Source organism: Temnothorax americanus, unplaced genomic scaffold, assembly GCF_048541705.1.
Source record: "Temnothorax americanus isolate GAGA-0224 unplaced genomic scaffold, ASM4854170v1 Scaffold56, whole genome shotgun sequence".
Classification (NCBI taxonomy): domain Eukaryota; kingdom Metazoa; phylum Arthropoda; class Insecta; order Hymenoptera; family Formicidae; genus Temnothorax; species Temnothorax americanus.
The window spans coordinates 50,344-71,306 of record NW_027509712.1 but is presented as its reverse complement, the minus strand read 5'-3'; the positions used below and the strand labels follow the sequence as shown (position 1 = coordinate 71,306).

Below are 20,963 nucleotides of genomic sequence, written 5' to 3'. Positions count from 1 at the left end.
GAAACCCGCATGCCGACCAAGTTTAATTAAACATAATTTATAGAATATACGAAGATCTCTCGTTATACGATTAAATAGGTATATAAGTTCATTTATTTTTTACGTCAAGACAAAGAATAATAATATTGAAGCGAATCTAATTGCTGCAATATGATTCGTTCCCTATTTTGAACGTTCGATAATCCGCGAATCACAGCGTCGCACTTAAATTTCGAATTGCATTCAGACTTCAGTAATGAGACGCGACGCATCACGCATCGTGATCGTGATGTATGACGGTCGCACTCGAATCGTTCCGTGATTTCACGCGATTGTTTCTGTGTATAAATACAAATCTTGCGGGCGAGAAATTATCGCGAATGTGTGTTCTACCAGAGAGAAACCTCTGGTTCTACGTTCCTGGCATTGACTGAGATCCCGTGTAGGTTTTTTTCGCTGTTTTTCTCTCGTCGTAGATGCAGCGAAAGTGCCAGGTATGTGATCGCTCTGTAATTAACTGCGCCAGTTTATGCTTTACATTTTTACGAGCTAATAATTTCATTTGTGTCATCGTTCATGATTTTGTATACGTAATTTAATGAGAGTGTCAAGTTCTCGTGCTGATCGACAAACGCTAGGTTTTTCATATTTATTATACGAATGAAAAGTATAGAGTTCTATATTATCGGCAAGTGTGACGGTAGATCAAAAGTACGCGTTTTCGATTGCTTGAAGTTTCCGAAAACGATCGTCAGATGTCGCTACATACGCGGCAGCGCGCGCCCAGAGCGCACCGTCAGATCTGGTTTTTAGGTTATTTTCGAATTCAGTGAGTTCTGGTGAGTTCGTTCTCGAAACGAAAGTTTGAAGTTGCGTCAGATATGTGTTGACTGATCATTTAAAAACTATATTTTATAACATACTCCCTCCATATATTCCTACGAAGAGTTATTCAAAGAAGTGTAGCGGTGCGCATCAATTGCGCGTAATGCAAACCTTGAAAAAGTAGTGACTTTACAAACTTCAAGTATCCTGACTAACCGCAATTACCTCGTGGAACCATATTGAATACTCCACGTGTTCGTGTAACGCGACTATCTAAATCTTGACAATTTGTCGATCTGTACGCCGGTGAATGAATTATCGATACGATCGTCCGAGATACGATGAATACGAAAGTGTGTAAGAAGGACGTTCTGCAAGCCGTTATTCTCGCGGATGATTTCACAACGGGATTAAGCCCGGCGCAAAGTATATTCCCGAGCGTCCTAATGCCGGTGATAAACATACCGCTTTTCGATTACACGATCGAGACGTTGATAAAGTCGAGGATACAAGAGGTATTCCTTTACTGCAGCAGTCACGTGGATCTACTGAAAAAGTATACAAAGGAGAGAGTTTACAGAGGCATCACGATATCCCTGATCATTTCCGACGGCTGCAGATCCCTCGGAGATGCTCTGCGGGATATTGATACAAAAGGATGGATCAGGGGATACTTCGTACTGATTCGCGGGAACGCGTTTACCAATGCGGATCTTAAAACCTTGCTCAGCGTTCATCGTGCGAAAGTCGAGAAGGATAAGGGGGCAACCATGACTATGGTATTACGGAATTTTGGCTCGACGAAAGGCTCTTATCTCAACGAGGAAGCGCCTCTAGTTGTATCCGATAAGAGCAGCAATAAAATTCTGTATTACACCAAGCTGAAGGACAGCGGGAAGAAAGTGAAGCTTGAGTTAAACTGGTTCCTCGATCATAGCGAGGTTGAAATTAATTCTTGTCACTTGGATACTCATATTTACTTGTGCTCGCCGTCTGTCTTGCCCCTCTTTGCTGATAACTTTGACTTTCAGGTAAGTAACAAGCTGAGTTACTTTATCGCGATTATCTCTAATTATAATATGTATAATCAATTATAATCAATTATAATATGTAATCAATCAATTAATCAATGCTTCCTCAGAATTTTGAGGAGAGGTTTTGAGACAAGATTATGGGAAATTTTTCGGGAGTAGGTTGTCAGCCTACTGCCCAACTTCCCAACTCTCAATCTTGAGGGTCGGTTTCCTCTCTGAATACAGAGAGGTTTCTCCTGTCGAGATACTCTCGGTGGGTTTGCCATCACCTTCCGAGATGAGGTGGCGATCGTGGTGATTGAATAAAGACCAATGAATTTGTAGTCAGATTTGAACTCGAATTTTTGGATTACTAACAGCGCACATCACTGCGCCACGATCGCCATGATTGAAATATGTAATAATGAAACAAATATAATTCACTGTGGAAAATATTTTTATGTTTTTAGACTATGGATGATTTTATTCGAGGAGTATTGATGAACGAGGAGATTTTGGACTCGAGGATCTACTGGCAGCAGTTAAACACAGAGGATTATGCCTTGCCTATTACATCGTGGAAAGCTTATCATATGCTTACCCAGGACATTTTGCGTAGACATAGTTTTCCCCTTGCACCAAGTGCTTTTCCTTTATTAAAGAATTTTATATGCATGCCGCGGAGTACGTATAAACACAAAACTGCTACTTTTGCTAAAGGTTGTTTACTAGAAAAAGATTGTATTCTTGGATTTAACAGTTCATTAGGAAATAATACTAAAGTCGCGAGATCTGTGATCTCGGACAATTGCACCATAGGTAGTAACGTTAATATATATAATTCTTATATCTTTCCAAACGTTAGAATCAAAGATAATTGCACTATTACGAACAGTATCTTGTTTTCGTGTTGCATCGTTAGGTACCGTAGCCAAATAGATGGATGTATATTGTATCCAGGAACTGACATTACCGCTCGCAGTCAATATGACGATACTGTTATCGAATCTACACCTTCCGGTGTGTCTAAGACTAAGATGTCAGATCTCGAGACTAGTGACGGATTTTTGTATTTTAAGAACACTGAGGTAACCAACTGCGATGACTGCTCGCTCACAGAATCGTCTAGCAACGAAGAGAATCTGGAGTGTGATTCTCCAATTCCGGACGACACGAATATGTTCTTGTCCGAAGTTATCGATAGTCTGTTACGCGGTTATCAGGATAAGCTGAATTGCGAGAATTTAATTCTAGAGATAAACTCCTCGAGGTACGCGTACAACGTCACCATCCGCGAGGTGACGTACAATGTCGTGAAAGCGATTCTCAGTCTACCGCTACACTATCTTTCCGACACAAAGACTGCCGTTAATAATCAGAATTATCAAAAGAATTTAAAAATTATGATGGTCTATTTTAACACTATTATTTCGAATTATATTAAGAACGAAGACGGGCAGGAGGATTGTTTGCGTGCTATAGAAGACGTTGCTAGTACAACCAACGAATTACTGCCGTATACGCAACACCTGTTGCATCAATTTTACGATCGCGATATATTATCGGAAGATAAGATTTTAGAGTGGTATGAGTCTGCTGGCGAAGACGCGGATGCGCTTCATACAAAAGTGAAAAACGCCGTTCAGCCGTTCATTAAGTGGCTGCGAGAGGCAGAGGAAGATTCCTCTGATGAGAGTGATGATTAATATTTTCTATTAAAAAATCTTTACATAAAATATAACTATCTATACATAAATTTATGAAAAGATTATATGTATATATGTATATATGTATATATGCGCGTGATATGTGAATACATCGTTAAAAAATTCTGACAGAATGACACTCTGTTCTCAACTGCTTTATTTTCGTATCAACCTCTTAATGTTTTATAATACTTAATTTTTGAGCAACGATAAATCACGCACAGATTGATAACACGCGCGCCAAATATACTGTAGCGTATGCGTGCGCGTATATCCGTGTAAACGTATACAACACGTTATGTACGTATGTCGATGAAGCCCGCATACTTCGTGTATTTAATCTTGACCTGCTTTCCGATCACCGAAACAGAGCTATCATTCCATGGGTACATCCATCTCCGCCAGATTGTGCCACGCCAAATGTCGATGATCCGGGAACTTGATTGCGTCTAGCCAGTGTCGCAAACGCGCCCCTTTACTACCGCAACCTAACATAAGGCCGCCTGTAAATTGTCAAAATGTACGATAAAATATTATTTTATACAGATTGGATAATAGGTATTTAAACTTTAATTATGGGAACCGATAACTTTGGAATTTTAATTCTGGGTCAGTAATCATAACTATGATAATGGAGGAAAAAAAACTGCTCTTCTTTATTTACTTAAAATAGGGAAGATAACGTAATTTTTTTTTAAAGATAAATGATAAGTAATGTCTATATCTTCAGGCAAACCAGTTATATAAAATGATCGAAAAGATAGAAATTTAATGAGAACGAGTCTTGTGATATCTTTAAATCTTAATTTCTAATTATGATTATAATATATATTAATTAAATTTTGCTGTTATGTCATAGCTAATTTATTTTGTTCAAGTGGGATACGAGATCTTGAATTCTGTTTTTTAAGACCGTAAATTTTTAACATATGCTCATAAATTATTGTTAGAAGAAAAAGGGAAGTGGAATAACGTGATTAAAGATAGTTCGCAGTACCCAGATAATCGTTACTCTTGCCGAAGTCCTTGTCCCACACGGACAGGCATAGCGTCAGCTTCATCAGCTCCGTCAAGCGAGTTGCGAAAACGAACTCTTCGTTCCACTTTGGATTCAGCGTCTTCCGCTTGATGCTCGTGCTCTGCGAGCCGCGGCCGGCCGTCTTCTTCCCCTTTTTGGCAGTAACGCGAGCGGCCGAGTAATCTAGGAACCGTTGCTGCCGATGATTGTCGGTCGCATCCTCGACGAGTGCCAGTTTGACGAATGGGTCAGAAAACCCGTTGCTGTCCATGGGCAGGAGATTCGTGGCACAATGTACCGTGACTAATAGCGCACGTCGACGCGTGCAATAGCTCAGGCTTAGCTGGATCTGCCCGCGACCGCTTGAACACATGCCCCAGGTTTCCTCTTCGTTGTCCACCTGCATCAAAATAATCGACACTGTACACACGTCGATAAGAAATGTTTATTTCCTATATTTTATTATATATTTTGTCGTACAAATTACACAAACTTATTCTGTGAATAATTAATGTTTATCTTAAATGAAGAAAGAGTTACCAGCTTGCCTTCGTTCGCTGTGCTCGTCATACTGAATATAAAAGTTTTTATATGAGATAATTTTGTAACATACTGGATAATGAGCTTGCAGAGAAACTTTGTAATGCTTTGTTTGATATGGTAGCAATTCTTGTAGGGGAAATCTCGCCTCTCCTAGGAAATCCTGGCCCGAGGGATCGTCCTGGATGATTAGGATATGCAATGCCTTACCGGTCGAGATCTAGTATGAGAAAATTCTAGCATGTACTTATCATCGCAAACGGATTGACATTTATGTGTTATAATATTGATCTTTACGTCGGTTTCTGTCGTTCCGTAAAAGTTCACCGTCTCGTTGAACTCGGGATCGCGCGTCTTGTGCACCGTCTTCGTTCGCAGTCGTCTGCTCGTCGATGCCTTTCCGACGGGCAGTATGTTCAGCTTGCAAAAAGGGTCGGCGAGACCTTGGATATCCATGGGCCTTAGACGACGTGCACGTTCCACCTTGCACTGGAGGCACTGATCTGCCGGGTCGTATCGCAAGGAGACTTCGAGATTCCCATAATCTTGTCCCGTTTCTGTTTCGTCCCGTTTCAAAATTTCGGTTTTAATATGTTTAATTTTCATCAAATTAGATTAAACTACACACGATTATTGATTTTTTATTGCTGTACAAGTTATGTCCTTAGTCTTTTTCTCACTATAAAATTTTGGATCTTATCATTTTTAATGTCTCAACTGTCTCAAGTTCTAATGATATCTTGTTAAATAAGAACATCTTTTTGATTTTGTATGAAAGTATGAAATTAATTTACACAAAATTTTTTGTCATTTTTTAGTTTGCTAAAATGCCTTTTTAATTATTTATAATTATTATTTTAAAATTATATTTATGTCTGTAGATTCTTATTTAAATTTCAATGTTTAACAAGAAATGTTATTCCAGAGTGGTCTTTTTTCATGTGAGATCATATAACATTTTATTTAAGACAAGATAAAAAATTAATTATTTTGTGGTAAAAGCTTTATGTAAAAAAAAAGTTACGTTAATTAGTAATTTATGTGTTTAAATGACGAACAATTTTCTGACCAATAACTGTGTAGTTTTCTTATTGCTGCTAAGATATTTTTATTGACCTCGTGGATATTCCGGGGTTCTTGACATCTTCACTTGGCTGTTGCTGCGAGTGCTGGATGAGCTCTCCTGATCCGAGGACCTGTTCGCGTTCCGTTCTGCGTTCTTCTCTTGGAAAATCTTGCCCATAGTCTGGAATCGCGTTTCAACTGGCGTGGTCGGCGTCGTCGCTATCGTTGGTGCCTTTAGTCTACGGAACGGTGATACCTCGCGTAAGTTTGAACCTCGACTCCACGCATCATTGTTCTTACCTTACCTGAGAGATTGTACCTGAGAGCCCTTCGATCGGTCCAGAGATGTGGAAGCGTCCTTGCGAGTCTCCTCGGTGTCTCCTTCTTCATCGTCATCCGCCTCATTCGCTTTCTCGTCATCTACGAAAATATTTTCGAAGGACACGCGTTGCTCCACTTGCGGTTCGTTCGAGCTCTTGCCGCTTGCCCTCGAGCGAGGGGTGCTGATTGAGCCGGTGGGTGAAAGTCGGCTGCATTGAGACGCGATCGACAGACAGGACTTGTCCAGCCTATCGGAGCTGGCGTCCTCGCGATAGCCCGAAGGTGACAGACCATTCGGCCTTCCTCTAGGACTTCTCGGCGATGAGGTACTGGTTGCAGGACTCGAAATTGTCAATTTGGTAGGAGTGCTGTCACGATTGCTCGACAGATTTGTAGGCGAGTGACCGCGGGTTACCGCGAGTCGTCGTGTTGCATCGTCGTCGGACGAGGAATCCTGAGCGTCGGTTGAGTCCAAGGACTTGCATGGGCCGCCTATCGTCCATGTCGACGTCCTGTGACCAGGTCGAGACCATCCCCGCTCCTATATCAAAATTTGTACTATGTAAAAAATAAGAATATAAGAAAGAGAGAGATCTAAAGAAATTGAATGTCTATCAGATTTAAAAAAAATATCTTTTGTGCTATGTATTTAAAAAAGAAAACTGGCAGCGAAACCAAGTTTGTTACATTCATTTGTATTGATAGAGAATTAGAAATTGGACATAACATGTTAGCATAGTGTACTGAAAAAAAAAAAAGATAAATATCGAGATATAAATCAATAGGAAATCGTTGAAACTCGATTGTCATATATGTTCAATTTTGTCATGTGTAAAACACGCTTTAGAAAAATTGTGATTGCCATTGTAGTGTGCTTCAATACCTCGATTGTATCTGCATCGGAAGCATACGCGATGATTTGATTTCATTTGATGTGTAGACAGAAATTAAATCTAGATCAAATTCTATTTGTTTTTATTATTTTCAGACTAGATTTGATGGTCATCTTAAAGCAGAACATATAGTTTTAAAGGATATATATTATAAAGTAATTTGTAAAGACATTTTAATTGTGTTATTTAGATTAGTAATTTTTAAACTGTTTTGAACAAGAAAAGTTAAAATAATTAATATTTTTTAACTTAGAATTCCTAACGAAGTACCTTCAAAACATAGACAACCAGACATAAGAAAAAATTGACGTTATTTAATAACATCGCAGATTTAATTATATAGTTTTCAGCTTTTTACAAAGCGTGTTATTCGTGAAATTTTAGTTTTACGAATTTAATTTGAATGCAGGATTTTTCTCTCTCATTCCAAATAAATTATATTCTTGTTTTTATAGAAAGCAACTTTCAATTAGCGCGAAGGTAGAAAAATAATTAATATATCAATCTTTTCCGGGTGCTGTATTAAATGGTTTAAAACGCGTTGTCGAACTTAATATAGCGATGTGGAAATTTTTTTGTCTTTTTTCGAATTTTAAGTTTGCACTCTTCCACGTACCTTTTTCTCCGGTAGAATATATTTTGGCATGCCTTTGAAGAACCAAGCGCCGCTTTTCTTCCACATCTCTCTGGTCTCGGCGCAAATTCGGCAGAGAAACTGCTTTTGTGCATTACCATGGGATCTTGGAACGATTCTTTGAACGCCTGCTCGTTCCTGAGCGAATCTCACGACGCGTAACGAGCTGCGCGATGAAGTAGTTGCGTCATTTTCGTCGCCGCTTCCTCTCGATGGATTAAGTCTAGTGGCCTCGATGCCGCACTTCTGACATATATATTTGCGGCAGTCTTTGCAGAGATTCGCGCTCGCCCCCAGTACGGCGCCGAACTTTTCGCCGCAAAGCGCACACGAACAGACGCAACGAGCTCCACCGGAGCACCGCCTTCCGCAACCGCGTCTTTCGTTCGACCTGGTCGATGTCACGACGCATACGTTTCGTTTCATGTTCTCTAATCTCTCAACGAGTCTACCGACTCGCTCCTGCTCCGACAGATCCAGAGCCTCGGCTCTTTGTATCACCTGTGAAAATATCTTACACTTGGGACCAAATGATATCGACCTAATTCTGACAAAGTTGATTAGAAGATATTGCGCAACAAATACCCACTTTCTTGAGAACTTGAAAATTAATTTTATTTTATTAATTTTACAATTTATTTATATTTAAGTTAAAAAAATGCATTGTATCATTAAATTAAGTTCTTGAATTTTCTCTTGTAAATGCAATAAAATACGTTGATTATATTTCTATTATCACGAATAAACTCTAAACTTATGTTTCCGTAATATGAGAACTTATCGAGATGATATTTTTTAATAAATGAATTTTTCAATCCCTGTTGGAAACTACAACCACCCGACAATAGAAGGATGAGTTGCATAATTAAATGGGTCAAATAGAATGTGGTTATATTGCTAGGGATAGTTTTGGTTTACAGGAAAAAGAATAGCTAATTAAATTCTTGAATTTTCTCTTCACTGTAAATACGGTAAAATATGTCAATTATATTTTTATTGTCACGAATAAGCTCATTTAAATTTATTTTTTTGTGTCTGTAATCTGAAAACCTAAATATATTGAGACAATGTTTTTTAATAAATAAATTTCAATTTTTGTTTGAAACTATTTAACCATGCAGTTTCTCGGTAAAGATGGAAGGATTTAAAATATGCAATTTTAAACCCTTCCATCTTTATTGATACATAATTAAGTGGGTCAAGTAGAGTGTGGTTATATTGTTAGGGATACTCTTGTCTACAGGGAACAGAGCTCTGAAAAATTATTCAGTACCTAATATATAAATAACTTGGGATGAGCGTTCTTGAATATTAAATGTATTGCGTATTACATTTTTAGTCGTTAAATATGGATATGAGTCATATATGGTTTCGTTACCAGTTGCTTCAAATATTGTGATGTTTTAATCTCACAAGTAATAAATATAACGATCTTTTTTTAAATAATATATGATATTTCTAATGTAAAATAAAATAACATGTGGTTAGTTTTCACTAAAGAGAATTCTGATTTTATTTTTGTATTAAAATACTAATCGAAAAATCGGAAGGAAGGCTGAAATGTGTCATAAAATGTGTATTGCTTTACTGTGAGGTTTACCTGGATAATGGCTTGCCGTTCATCGTCACTGAGCAAGTAAGATTGTCCGCAACGATTGGAACTGCTCGTGCAGGAATTTGGATATTGTCCCCAACCATGGGATTCGAAAGATCCCGTTTTCACAGACCATCCTGTCCGCAATCTGTGTGCCAGATTTAAGCACAATTTATTATGGTGTATTTTACTCATAAACACTTAACGATTTATTTGCGAAAAAATAGTGATAAAGATATTTCGTTTCTATATGAACGTATTCTTTAAAGACGTTCACCGGCCCTTATATTAGAGAAAATCAAAATTTTATAAATTTTCTTGAAACTGTGAATATACGTTAAAAGTAATATAAATATAAATAAAATTTTTTTTAAATATGTAAAAAATTTCAACGGCATTTTTTATTTATATCAATTGATTTAACAATGTTCCAAGTACATCTGGAAATTTTTTCAAGCTGATCGCACTCGTCAATTTCAAATGGTGGACGATCAAAGTGTGTGTAGGGTCAGATTGACCCAGAGTGTTCTCCGTGAATGAAAAAATAGGTGTGTTCTCGGAGAGTTAAAATAGAATTTATTTATAAGATAAATTTACAAGAAATTAAATAAAAAAGTATCCTCTCTAATTTAATTGAGCTTTAGGATACATCACTTTGTGGACAGAAAAACACGTATTTGCGTTATTTTACTCCTACGCAGAAATGTAGAAAATACCTATATCGAGTGATATTCGAACAATATTAAACTTGTATAAGTGAACTTGAAAAGTTAAACCTTTAAAATTTATTTTTGGCACATTTTATTCGGATATATATACTTATAAAAAAAAGAAAAAAAAAAGAAAAATGCATTCTTTATGGCACTTCTACAATATTCAATGTAGGTCAGAAAAACAAGATAGTCATATTATATGAATGAGGTATGCTTGGATTTTTACCGAAGGCAAAAAACAGAAAAATCTATTTTATTTATTTCGTATATTTTAATTTTAACTGATTTTAAACTCACACACACATATTCAATTATTTTTATAACATATATTATGTCGAAAAGTTCGGCATTTCTTTATCGAAGAAATCATATATACCGAATATTTTTTAATAAAATACATTCTGTCATATACAAAAAAATTGTTCTTATATTGTGTAGTAGGTATATTGCATCCTATGTATGCAACTATATTTATTCTCGAATATTTATTTTTATTGTTACCTTATCGTATATATATGCAATTATAATATTGTAGTATATGATACTGAAAAAGTTGCTGTGTCAGGCACTACGTGAATACATACCGTGCGCATATTGCACGATTTTTACAGCTTGTTATATATATGTATGATCTCTTAAAGCAAGGTACTTTTTACTTTTTGTCTACAAAAATTTTAAAATTTGCATAAATAATAATGAGAATACGGATATACCAAAAATCATAACATTGAAGTGCATTAAAAACCATAAGATTTTTATCTAAATGTTTTTTCACGTGTTTCATAATCTTAAAACGATATTCGTTAAAAATCAAATATGCCAAATATACCAACTTCAAAACATTATTTTAATTAAAAGAAAAAAAAGCACTTAATATATATAACAGAATATGTTTTTAATTTTTAATTATTTTTGTAATATATTTGAAATCCATCAAACTCTCTCAAAAGGAGATACTTCTATATGTTTATTTATTAAACGTAGTGAAATGGTTTCAGTTTGTCATGTTTAGCTGCTAATTAATGTTAAAACTCACTTTGCTCGCAACGCTAATTGCCGATCATTCGGGCAAACCCATCTGCCTCGTGTTATTGGTTCATCCATTTCGCTGTGAGTTATTTTATCTGCAACGGACCGTTTGCTCTTCTTTGTTCACCTATTTTTCTTTCTCTCTTCTCTTCGCGTAGAATCAGTCTATCTGTAACAATAAACTATATACAATCTATCATATATGTAAGTTTAAATATTATTTATTTGTTTTATTGTTTGTAAAAATTATATTCGCTATTCACATTGAATAGTTATACACATATAAAGTTTGGGGTATAATATTTGTGCCTGATGCTACACTACAGGGGGGAAGATATAAAACTCACACAATCGAAAAATTTGAGTAGAACTGGGGAAAACATTAAAATCACTAACCTTTAATTTGATAAATATACTGTTTGTAGAAAAGTACCACAGCATCCGGAAGCCACATGAAAACCGTTTTTCCCCGAGGCAAATTGAACTAGCACTTAGCGGGTTCTGCTGTAAGATTAATTGTTTCTTTTATAAACTCAATTTAGATCTCGAATAAGAGCTAGAGCACATGAAGAACAAAAAGTAACTTGCACGTGTAGATTTCGTACCAGTATTTTTATTTACATTTTACATTACCAATAATATAAAAGTTACATATTTTTGCTAATATATAATGTATATATGTTTTTATTGTCATTGTAAAAAATATTTGATACATAAATTCAACATATTATTTAATTGAATTTTAATCTATTTTTTTATTTTATGACGCAGTTTGTACTTGTTAAAAGAATTTGATAAAAATATTTAAGGACAATAGGTGTAAAACACAAGAAAAGTTTGCAAAACAGAAAACAATTTTTTAAATCAGATTTAAACTTTTTCCTTTTTATCGGCTATAACCTCGGCTATAACAATACTTTCACGTTTCTTGTATAGATATATTAATTTATTAATAAGAAAAGTATTGTACGCAGTTCGTACGAAAATAAATTTAATAATGGTACTTATATATGTCACTTTCCTATGGATTTTCTTGAAATTAAAAAAAAAAATTTAACACAGTCGTGTGTACTGTAACGCAACCCAGCTCAGCAATTCCGTCTAATCTCGTCATTTCCGAATATTAATGCGTCCAGCGTATGCGAGCATATCGACATATATGACGTGAATTATTATCTTTCTCCCCTCCCGGCTGGCGATATCCATGGCAGTTCTAAAGGATTTTTCTTCGGGCGTGGGATGCCGCAACGCCCACGTTCTCTCGTTTATTTTCCTGTTCGGCATACGACGTAATCCCTGTGTCCTCTATTGGGACTCGGGAAATTAGAAGTATTCGAGGAACGACAACGGGAATGTTACGACGAGAGATGCGCGCTTCGAGTCTCACAGGAAAACTGGTATCGCCTATCACAAACGTGGTTTCGAAATGTGTTTCCGCGCAGCGATATTATCGCACCTCGGTGATAGCTTTTACAAGCGAGCTGCTTGAATTGTCGCATATTTGACGTGTAAAATGAAGGAAACGATGTATGGTATTCATACGAGCCGCTCGGTGGAACAGTAGCTTGATATGATTATATGGAAATTCTCATTTTCACGCGGAAATTCTCATTTTGAGAAAGAGGAATTACTGATTGTGTGTGAGGGTGAGAGTCAGAACAAAGAGGCTCATAAAGAGGCCAGCTGTTTTATTTTTTTTACTCTTCAATATTTCTATAAAAGAATATAAATTTCAAAATATATGCATGATATTTATTACGCAATATAAAATTATATTTTTATTAGTTTGTCCGATTTATTCATTTAATGGCTCGTTGCAACGTGTGTTGACGCATAATATGGTCGACATATAATATTGGCTTTTAGACGAGTTACGACGTGTGAGAAATTTACGTGAGAATGAAGCGAATAAAGCGTAGCATCACATTTCTCAAGGTAACGCGAATGTAACATGAAAAATGAGGTTGCGAACTTTGTTTCTACAACTTACAAAGTTGTATAAATCAATGGTTGCTCCTCAGCCCCAGCCATAGTGGCATATTTCGATATACAATATATTATAGTATTCGTACAAACTTTCAAAACAGCTTTTACCACAGCGTTAATCATTTTATGATAGTGCATTATTTTATGATACTGTAACTTGGGCGAATATAAAGTTGGTTTTATGTCGTTCGAATTTTTTTACATTTACATTATAGACTATACAAACTGTTCATCTATCATTAATAAATTTCAAAGATACACACGTCAGCATCCTTGACTTGAGTATAGTTTGAACGTAAAATCTATCTCTGCTATATGTGTGTGTCAAATTACTTTCATTATGTTGCTGGGTAATTTCAAAGCTATTATTTCAAAGCGTGATATTTTATACAATATAGCACTAGAAATATAAATATAGAGCTTTATGTATGGAGCACTTGTTCCTTAAAAGTGTGCTAATTAGAAGTTGAAAACGCTAATTGTGTTTGAAAAGAAAACGAGGATCCCGAGATTTCTCATGCTATATACGGATTAGAACGTCTTGCCTTTTCGTCTGTACATGGATTAGAATGCAAGCACGCATTCACAAATGCAAGTCTGCGGGATGCAAGTTTCCCGCAGAAAATTCAATAAACTCGCCGCGCCGTCTTGCTATCTGCTGCCATTGTTCATCGCGCGTTACTCGCGCTATCATATGGTTCACTGCGGTAAAGAGAACAAAGGAACTTTCAACGAAAGTGGCTATATTTGCCTTGCAGAATCGATACTCTCATGGTGCATACCTTGCAGCTCTCTCTCTCTCTCTCTCTCTCTCTCTCTCTCTCTCTCTCTCTCTCTCTCTCTCTTTCTCTCTCTCTCTCTCCAAGTCTTTTACATTTTTCTTATTACAGTGACGTGTATGCGCTGCGCCACGAGCGCGTGCCGCGTTGAAAGTTGAAAAAGGAATAAAGCCCGCTGGAAAATGCAGCCTAAAGAGCGCATCGGCACGTGGTGCAAAAAGAAAGAAGACAGAGATATACATATAGGTACATATGTTGAAGTTCGTTGACAAAACTTTTCTTCGAACGCTCGATTTTCCTTAGCGACTGTCTGCCGCGTGGCAGGCGGCACCCCCCGGTGAAAAAAAAGAGCCAAATTGTGTGCGATTGCGTTATGTTGATGTCGACAATCAATCGATGACGCTCGTCTCGACATTGTGTGTGTGTGCGCGTGCGTGCGTGTGTACGCGCGCGCGCACGTGTGTGTGTGTGTGTGTGTGTGCCGCTCGCATCGAACGCGCGTTATTACGGCCGGCTTATTATTAATAACGAAAACAACCGCAGCTTTCCTCGTAACTTCCCACCCGTCATAAGCTTCGTAATTAAGTAATTTAATCCGCTCGATTACGTCGTTGTGCGAATAAATTATGCCGGTATTTTGTGAACTTTTTTGGACATACCGAGCGCGTAAAATCGATCGAAGGCTGATTCGGTATTCAGATAAATGCGTGTTTAGCGTTTATCGATGAAGGGCGTAGATAAATACGTTTTGGATGTTTATCGATAACGTATCAATGCTTGTTGGACCGTAAGCCGTAAGAATAACACGAGTGCCAATATTCCATATGTCCATACGTATCAGCGTATAGCGTTCATCTACATTTAAATATTGGAATGTTATTGAGGCCGATGGGAAAATCACAGGCTCTTCAAGATCATCAGATCATAAGAAATAAAGTTCAAGATTCTCTAGATTACGTTAATTTGGATGGAATATTTGGCATGACTATGTACTTAGCGCGACGTTCGTAATTAATATAGGTATAATCAATATATTAGCATGATTAAACGTTATGTGTATAGAAGGACCTGGTCGTTCAGTACTTTCAGTAGACGAAAGATGCGACGAAAAACGGGAGAGGGGGAAGAAAAGAATAAGGACCGTGGACTCACGTCATAATCCGCCGCTTGCAACAGGCTGCAGCTGGTCACTTCGCCACACGGGGCGCGCACGCGTGCGGCCAGTTGCTCTTGGCAGTTCGTGTTCTTCGGCAATTAACCGTTGTGCTAATAGTGCACGCTGCCGGCGCCGCTTTCCTAATTCCCCTCAGGTGGCACTCGACAATCGCACAGGTAGTCGCTAGGGATCGTGCCGAGTTGCCGCGGTGTCGGTCAGCCGACAAGTGGGTGTTGAGTGCTGACCTGGCCAGTTGCTGCTACTCTTGTTACTGCTGCCGCCGCCGCCGCTGCTGCCGCCGCCGCTGCTGCTGCTGCTGTTGATGCTGCTGGTCTGTGGTATGGTCGCCACTACCTCAGCAACTGACTCGCGCGCACGACTCCACTCGGCATCGGGAGTGATGGGATGCGGGGGAAGAGCATCGCAGGGTGGAAGGTCGGTTTGGGTGGAAGGGTGCGAGGGCTCTCCCCTCGCTCCCCGCACGGCCCGTAGGGATGTATCAAACCGTCATAGCGTAGAGAGAAAGGAGGGATAGGCGGAAGAGAAGCGGTGAAAGAGGGTGATCGCGGGTGAAAGGCATACAGGGCGGCGAAGGGTGGACAGGAGAGAGGGCTAATATAAAGAGAGGGGTAGTCAGGCGCAACAGGCGCGGATATAGATAAAACGGAGCGAGCGGAGGGATATGCTGCCTCGTCGTCATCGTCGTTGTCGTCGACGCTCTGCCATAATTGAAACTATCCCGCGCGTGTACTGACTTTTCAGCGTATCAGCCGCAGCTAGATAATCGTGCAAATTGAACGGCGCGTGGCGGCCAAGAAGTAGGCCATTCTGCGATGAATACGCGACGGCGTTCTCCATACAAAGCGCTATCGTGCCGGGTAGTAATTTTGTTAAAATGTTACGGTACGAGCATCTCACCGCGCAAAGGAATACGCTTTCGAGAAAAATTGGTACAATTTGTTACTCGGATGGCTCTCTTTATCCTATTCATTTATTTGTATTGTTAAAGTAATTAATATTTCTAATTATAAACGAGATGTACTTAATCATCGGGAGAATACATAACTGATTACACAATATCAACTATTTTTAATTGCTGTTAGAGTCTAGTCTGTTGATTTAAATCTTTTTTTCAATTTAAAGATCTCTCTCTCTCTCTCTCGCTTGCTCTAAGAACTGACGTAATTGCATTGAATAATGGAATGAAATATAAAGCGGATTTTTCATACGTCACGCCGAACTAGATGTAAACTTCGTAATCACATAATTGCGTGTGTAAGTGTGTATGTGTGTGTTGTTCGTAACGCGTTTGCAAATGGTACGTTTGCCGGCGTGCACGCTGATCGAGGCAAACAGGTGTCCTTGTGCTATATCGTACTTATTGATGTGTCGCACATCGCAGTCGCCGCGATAGTCTGGACGCAGCACGGAGGACGGAGGGTCGATGATCAGGGAAAGTCCGATTCTCACGGGCTTACAAGATTCTAGGTCACGCAGCGAAAATTTGACGCGCCGCCGCGTAAGCATGCGCCGATTTTGCCACGTGCCCTCTTCTCATCCTGCTGGCCGGAGGCAAAGAAGTCTAGCCGAGACCGCGTATTTATTCTAAAAGACAATGGCCCTGGTAATAAATTAAATTCGGGAAATGGTATATATATATATATATATATGTTTGTAAACTGCTCCATTTCTCCTTATTTTATATTAATATATTCAACATGATGCATATAAAATGAGCAAGATAATATAATATACTGCGGCATATTTGTTTATAATAAGAATTATATAATTAATTTAATCATTAGGTAGTATGAAACTTTATGGAGCAAAAATAAAGACTCAATGCAATAATAATAATAATTTGTAATATTATGGTACTTAAAAATGACGCGTTAATATTTTTCATAAAATTTGACTATTTTTAAATACTTTTAGGAATATATAAAATAAAAAAAAAAAACATTAAAACATGCAGAAATACCAAGATATGTTAATTTTATCTATTTAAAAATTTTAGAGCTAATATATATATATATAGAGCTAATAATTAGATGTGACATACACATATTTCTATAACAAGTAATTAGTATCTATATATGTTAAAATCATTTATTCATTATTAGAATCTATCGAGTCAGAATTTTTGTTTAGTTAAAGATACCTACATAAGTTGGATGACTAAAATTATTTAAATAAAATTATAGATGCATCTAACTTTAGAATTGATAAAGAAGATCGATCGATTGACCAGATCGATCTTTAATCTTACGAGGATATAGCGTAATTTTAGCCAGTGTGGTTTATTTGTAAAATGAACACGCACATACATATAAACTAATGTACATGATCCTTTGTTGAAAATCTAGGATTCGGGATGTAATGTTTCATCGTCCTATGGCAGGAGAGCTCTCTTCCATATCATCACACTCGGAGTTAGCTTTACCGATAGTCATTGCTCTTATCATTTGAAGTAGCTGGGATCTTTAACGCTAAAGTTTTAATTTTCAAATTTAGAGTGCGCTTTACGTCATGTTTAATTTGCAATTGTCTTTTTCTTCATTCCTTTTTTTTATAAATAAAAAAAAATTTTACAGAGAAAGCAGTGACAGCGATACGTCGGGAATCAATCCGTTCTGTTGCGTTTTGTGCAAAATGGGTTTGCAATTTGGCAATTTACCGGTTCGAATTCGTAGAATTGTGTACTACGGTTTATCGCCGTTGGAGCAACGAGCTTGGGCAAAATCAATAACGCACGGAATGCCCAATTTGTTGAGTAGAGCAATACGTGCGCTCCCGACGGTGCTCCCAGGTGTACATTCGTATCAAGATTTAAATATTTTATTCTTAGTGTTCACGTATACATTAATACAAAAGTTAATACACAAAAAGACATTTAATAATAGATATACTTAATTTTTAGAATTGCATTGATTGTAAAGTTTAAAAATGCCTAAATATGAAGAACACATAGCGACAAACTGCATAAAAAACAAATAAACAAGATATAATTTTATTTTTTATTATTTTTGTAATTTAGCAGTTTTTGATAACTAAATTATATTGTTTTATTATTAACATGTTTACTTATTTAACTAATTTTTGTCGATTTACTAATTATATTTCCTTTTGCATATTAAACATTTTTTATAATTATAAATTTATGCAGATTTTTATTTTCAAACTATCAGTTTTTGATTTTACAATTCTTTTCTAGAATAAATTGTTTATTTTGTAAGCTATAATATTTTATAAGACATGAATAACAACGCAGATCCAACTCATTGTCAGTCAGAGAGGCGAAAAATTCTAACTTTATAAAGCAACTTGTTTTACATGACTACAATCTTTTTACATCCAGATGCATTTGCTGATTGTATTGAACCATAAAATTCGTTTTATGCCTAGTGCACTTTTCTATAATTCTGTTTTTCCTCTCTCAAAATAATCTGAATATATTTGATTATACCAATATTCAAAAAATGTAAGATAAATAAGTAAACCTTATATTAATACACATGATTTCATTAATATGAGCCTCTGCGCTTATAAAGTAGATCACCACAATAATAATGGTACTGTAAGCATGTATGAACTCAATGTAGCAATGTTTCAATTTTATAAAAATTAATTTTTAGACAAAGAAATATCAGATATTGAGATATTGATGCTTATACAATTTTGCATTAACGCACATATTTTTATTTTTTATAAATTTGTAATGTTAGACATTCTTAATCAGTATAAAAAAATCATCATGTCTATGTTGATATTTTTTAATCTTTTAACCGAAATAAAAGTTAATCTCTGAGTTCTTTGAAACAGTAATGTAACGTTATTAAACATCCTATGTACATATTTGTTCAATCACGTCAAGACTTTGTTAAATGTTGAATTAACGTTATACCACTATTCGTAGCACAATCGATTTCTGTCTTTACGTGTATTTTATTGTGTTATAAAAACCTGAAAATTACCGCTATATAAAAATGATTGATTAATTTTAAATATATATCGTATTCAATCTCTATTTACATAAACAAGAATCAAGTTTCACATTTATACATTTAACAACATTCATGGACGAAACTTCCAAAAACGTCCATGCTCAGATTTAGGTCAAACTTTGAAAATAGGTTCCTTTTAGATAAAAAAGACATATACCAAAAGGACTTTTAGCGACTCAAAAGTTAAGTAACTTTATTAACATTTTTAACTTACTGCTTCCACGCATACACTTGAAACTAACTCAGTATATTACAAATCAAAACAGCTCGCAAGTAATGTAAACAACCGTAAAGTCATATCCGTCAGTCATAACATAAACATCATTGGCAAAACTTCAGAAAATCAGAAACGTTGTAAACCCATGTAGCAACTCGTCTTGCGTGAAAAGTGTATGCGTGGAGGCAGGGGGGCTTCACCTAAAAAAAAATTAATCTAACCCAACCCAATTGTTGTGTGGATGGAAAAGTACATGCGTAATTTGATTGCGTAAACTTTCCACATATGGAAAATTGTAAACCCATGTGGCAACTCGTTTCGTGTGGAAAGTGTATTCGTGGAGGCAGTAGGTTCCACCTCCCTACGGGGGCTCCACTACCGTTAAACTAAACATATTGTGCCTTGCGAAGTACATGCGTGGACTTTAGAAAGTTGTAAACCCATCATGTGGCAACTCGTTTCGCGTGGAAAGTGTATGCATGGAGAAGCAGTAGGTTAAAAATGTTTTTTGACCTAAATCGGAGCATGGACGTTTTCGGAAGAACAGACTAAAATTCAATTTCTTTTATTTTGATAATTTCTTATTGAACTACAAAAAGAAAGATGTAAAATTTCACCTTATTGATATAAGAATTATATTTATTAAAAACTCATATAAGTGTAGAATATCATTTTTAGGAACCATTTATCATTCCAATCGACAATTTTATGTGAAACACATTTTTTTTTAATTTTTATTTTTAAAAATATTTCCTTCTTTTTTTCATGATTGTCCTCAATTGCTGTGTTTTTAATATTTTTAATTTCAGGTTTTATAATGTCAGCTGTGATATATAAATGGTCGACTGCAGCGCATGATCGATATAGTCGCAAGGATCCCAAATTATACGAAAATGACAAATAAACGCAAGCATTGATCGAGCTATTTTTAAGTTTAACAAACAATTTTTGCATCATGAATAAAATGTCTATTCGATATCTGTTTGAAATTGTTTCTAAAGTTTAATAAGATATATAACGGAAATGAAATATCTCTTTAAATTGTTCATACATTTATGTTATATATGTTTATACATGATACATGTATAATTTATTTTATAGGAGATTAATAAAATAAAAACTTGATTCGTATACTTAATTACGTCTCTACATAAATACTAATTACTGTAATAGTATATAATAAATTTATGATTCTATGATATATATGTATTAAATATAAGTGGAGAGTGGAGAACATCTTTTTGTGCAAAATATGCTTATAAACAAGATAATAATAACATGTTTAAAAGATTCTGTAAGTTTTATGTAAAAAATGCTGTTTCACAACAAATAGTTTATTTGGTACAATTGTTAATATATTATAATCATTATTATCAAGATTATAATATCCATAATGCATGTATATATTGTATATATGTGTGTGTATATAAAGTTACTAACTTTAACAATTGTCAATTATAAGTCATAAATGTTGTGATAGATGTAACAGAG

General features: G+C 36.2%; 3 protein-coding genes across 8 annotated transcripts; 2 read left to right on the top strand and 1 right to left on the bottom strand.

Annotated features, from left to right (window-relative positions):
- The first annotated feature begins 144 nt into the window (after positions 1-144).
- On the top strand, positions 145-20,395 carry LOC143904705 (cytochrome b-c1 complex subunit 8). The gene is made up of 3 exons (XM_077419566.1): positions 145-473; positions 17,846-18,060; positions 20,282-20,395. Exons 2-3 carry the CDS (start codon positions 17,904-17,906, stop codon positions 20,374-20,376), a joined length of 252 nt encoding a protein of 83 aa, XP_077275692.1. The 5' UTR covers positions 145-473; positions 17,846-17,903; the 3' UTR covers positions 20,377-20,395.
- Positions 782-4,027, top strand: Eif2bepsilon (eukaryotic translation initiation factor 2B subunit epsilon). The gene is made up of 2 exons (XM_077419547.1): positions 782-1,835; positions 2,288-4,027. Exons 1-2 carry the CDS (start codon positions 1,146-1,148, stop codon positions 3,521-3,523), a joined length of 1,926 nt encoding a protein of 641 aa, XP_077275673.1. The 5' UTR covers positions 782-1,145; the 3' UTR covers positions 3,524-4,027.
- On the bottom strand, positions 3,663-15,601 carry LOC143904697 (rabphilin-3A). 6 transcript variants are annotated; one of them, XM_077419543.1, is made up of 11 exons: positions 15,248-15,601; positions 11,727-11,834; positions 11,338-11,512; positions 9,595-9,736; positions 7,977-8,495; positions 6,452-7,008; positions 6,198-6,385; positions 5,379-5,638; positions 5,155-5,301; positions 4,521-4,941; positions 3,663-4,026 (listed from the first exon to the last, which is right to left on the bottom strand). In XM_077419543.1, exons 3-11 carry the CDS (start codon positions 11,403-11,405, stop codon positions 3,899-3,901), a joined length of 2,430 nt encoding a protein of 809 aa, XP_077275669.1. In that variant the 5' UTR covers positions 11,406-11,512; positions 11,727-11,834; positions 15,248-15,601; the 3' UTR covers positions 3,663-3,898. The 6 variants fall into 6 exon arrangements, with proteins under 6 accessions (XP_077275669.1, XP_077275666.1, XP_077275670.1 ...); XM_077419540.1 differs by having other exon boundaries at positions 11,338-11,499; XM_077419544.1 differs by having other exon boundaries at positions 11,338-11,495.
- Positions 20,396-20,963: the final 568 nt, after the last annotated feature.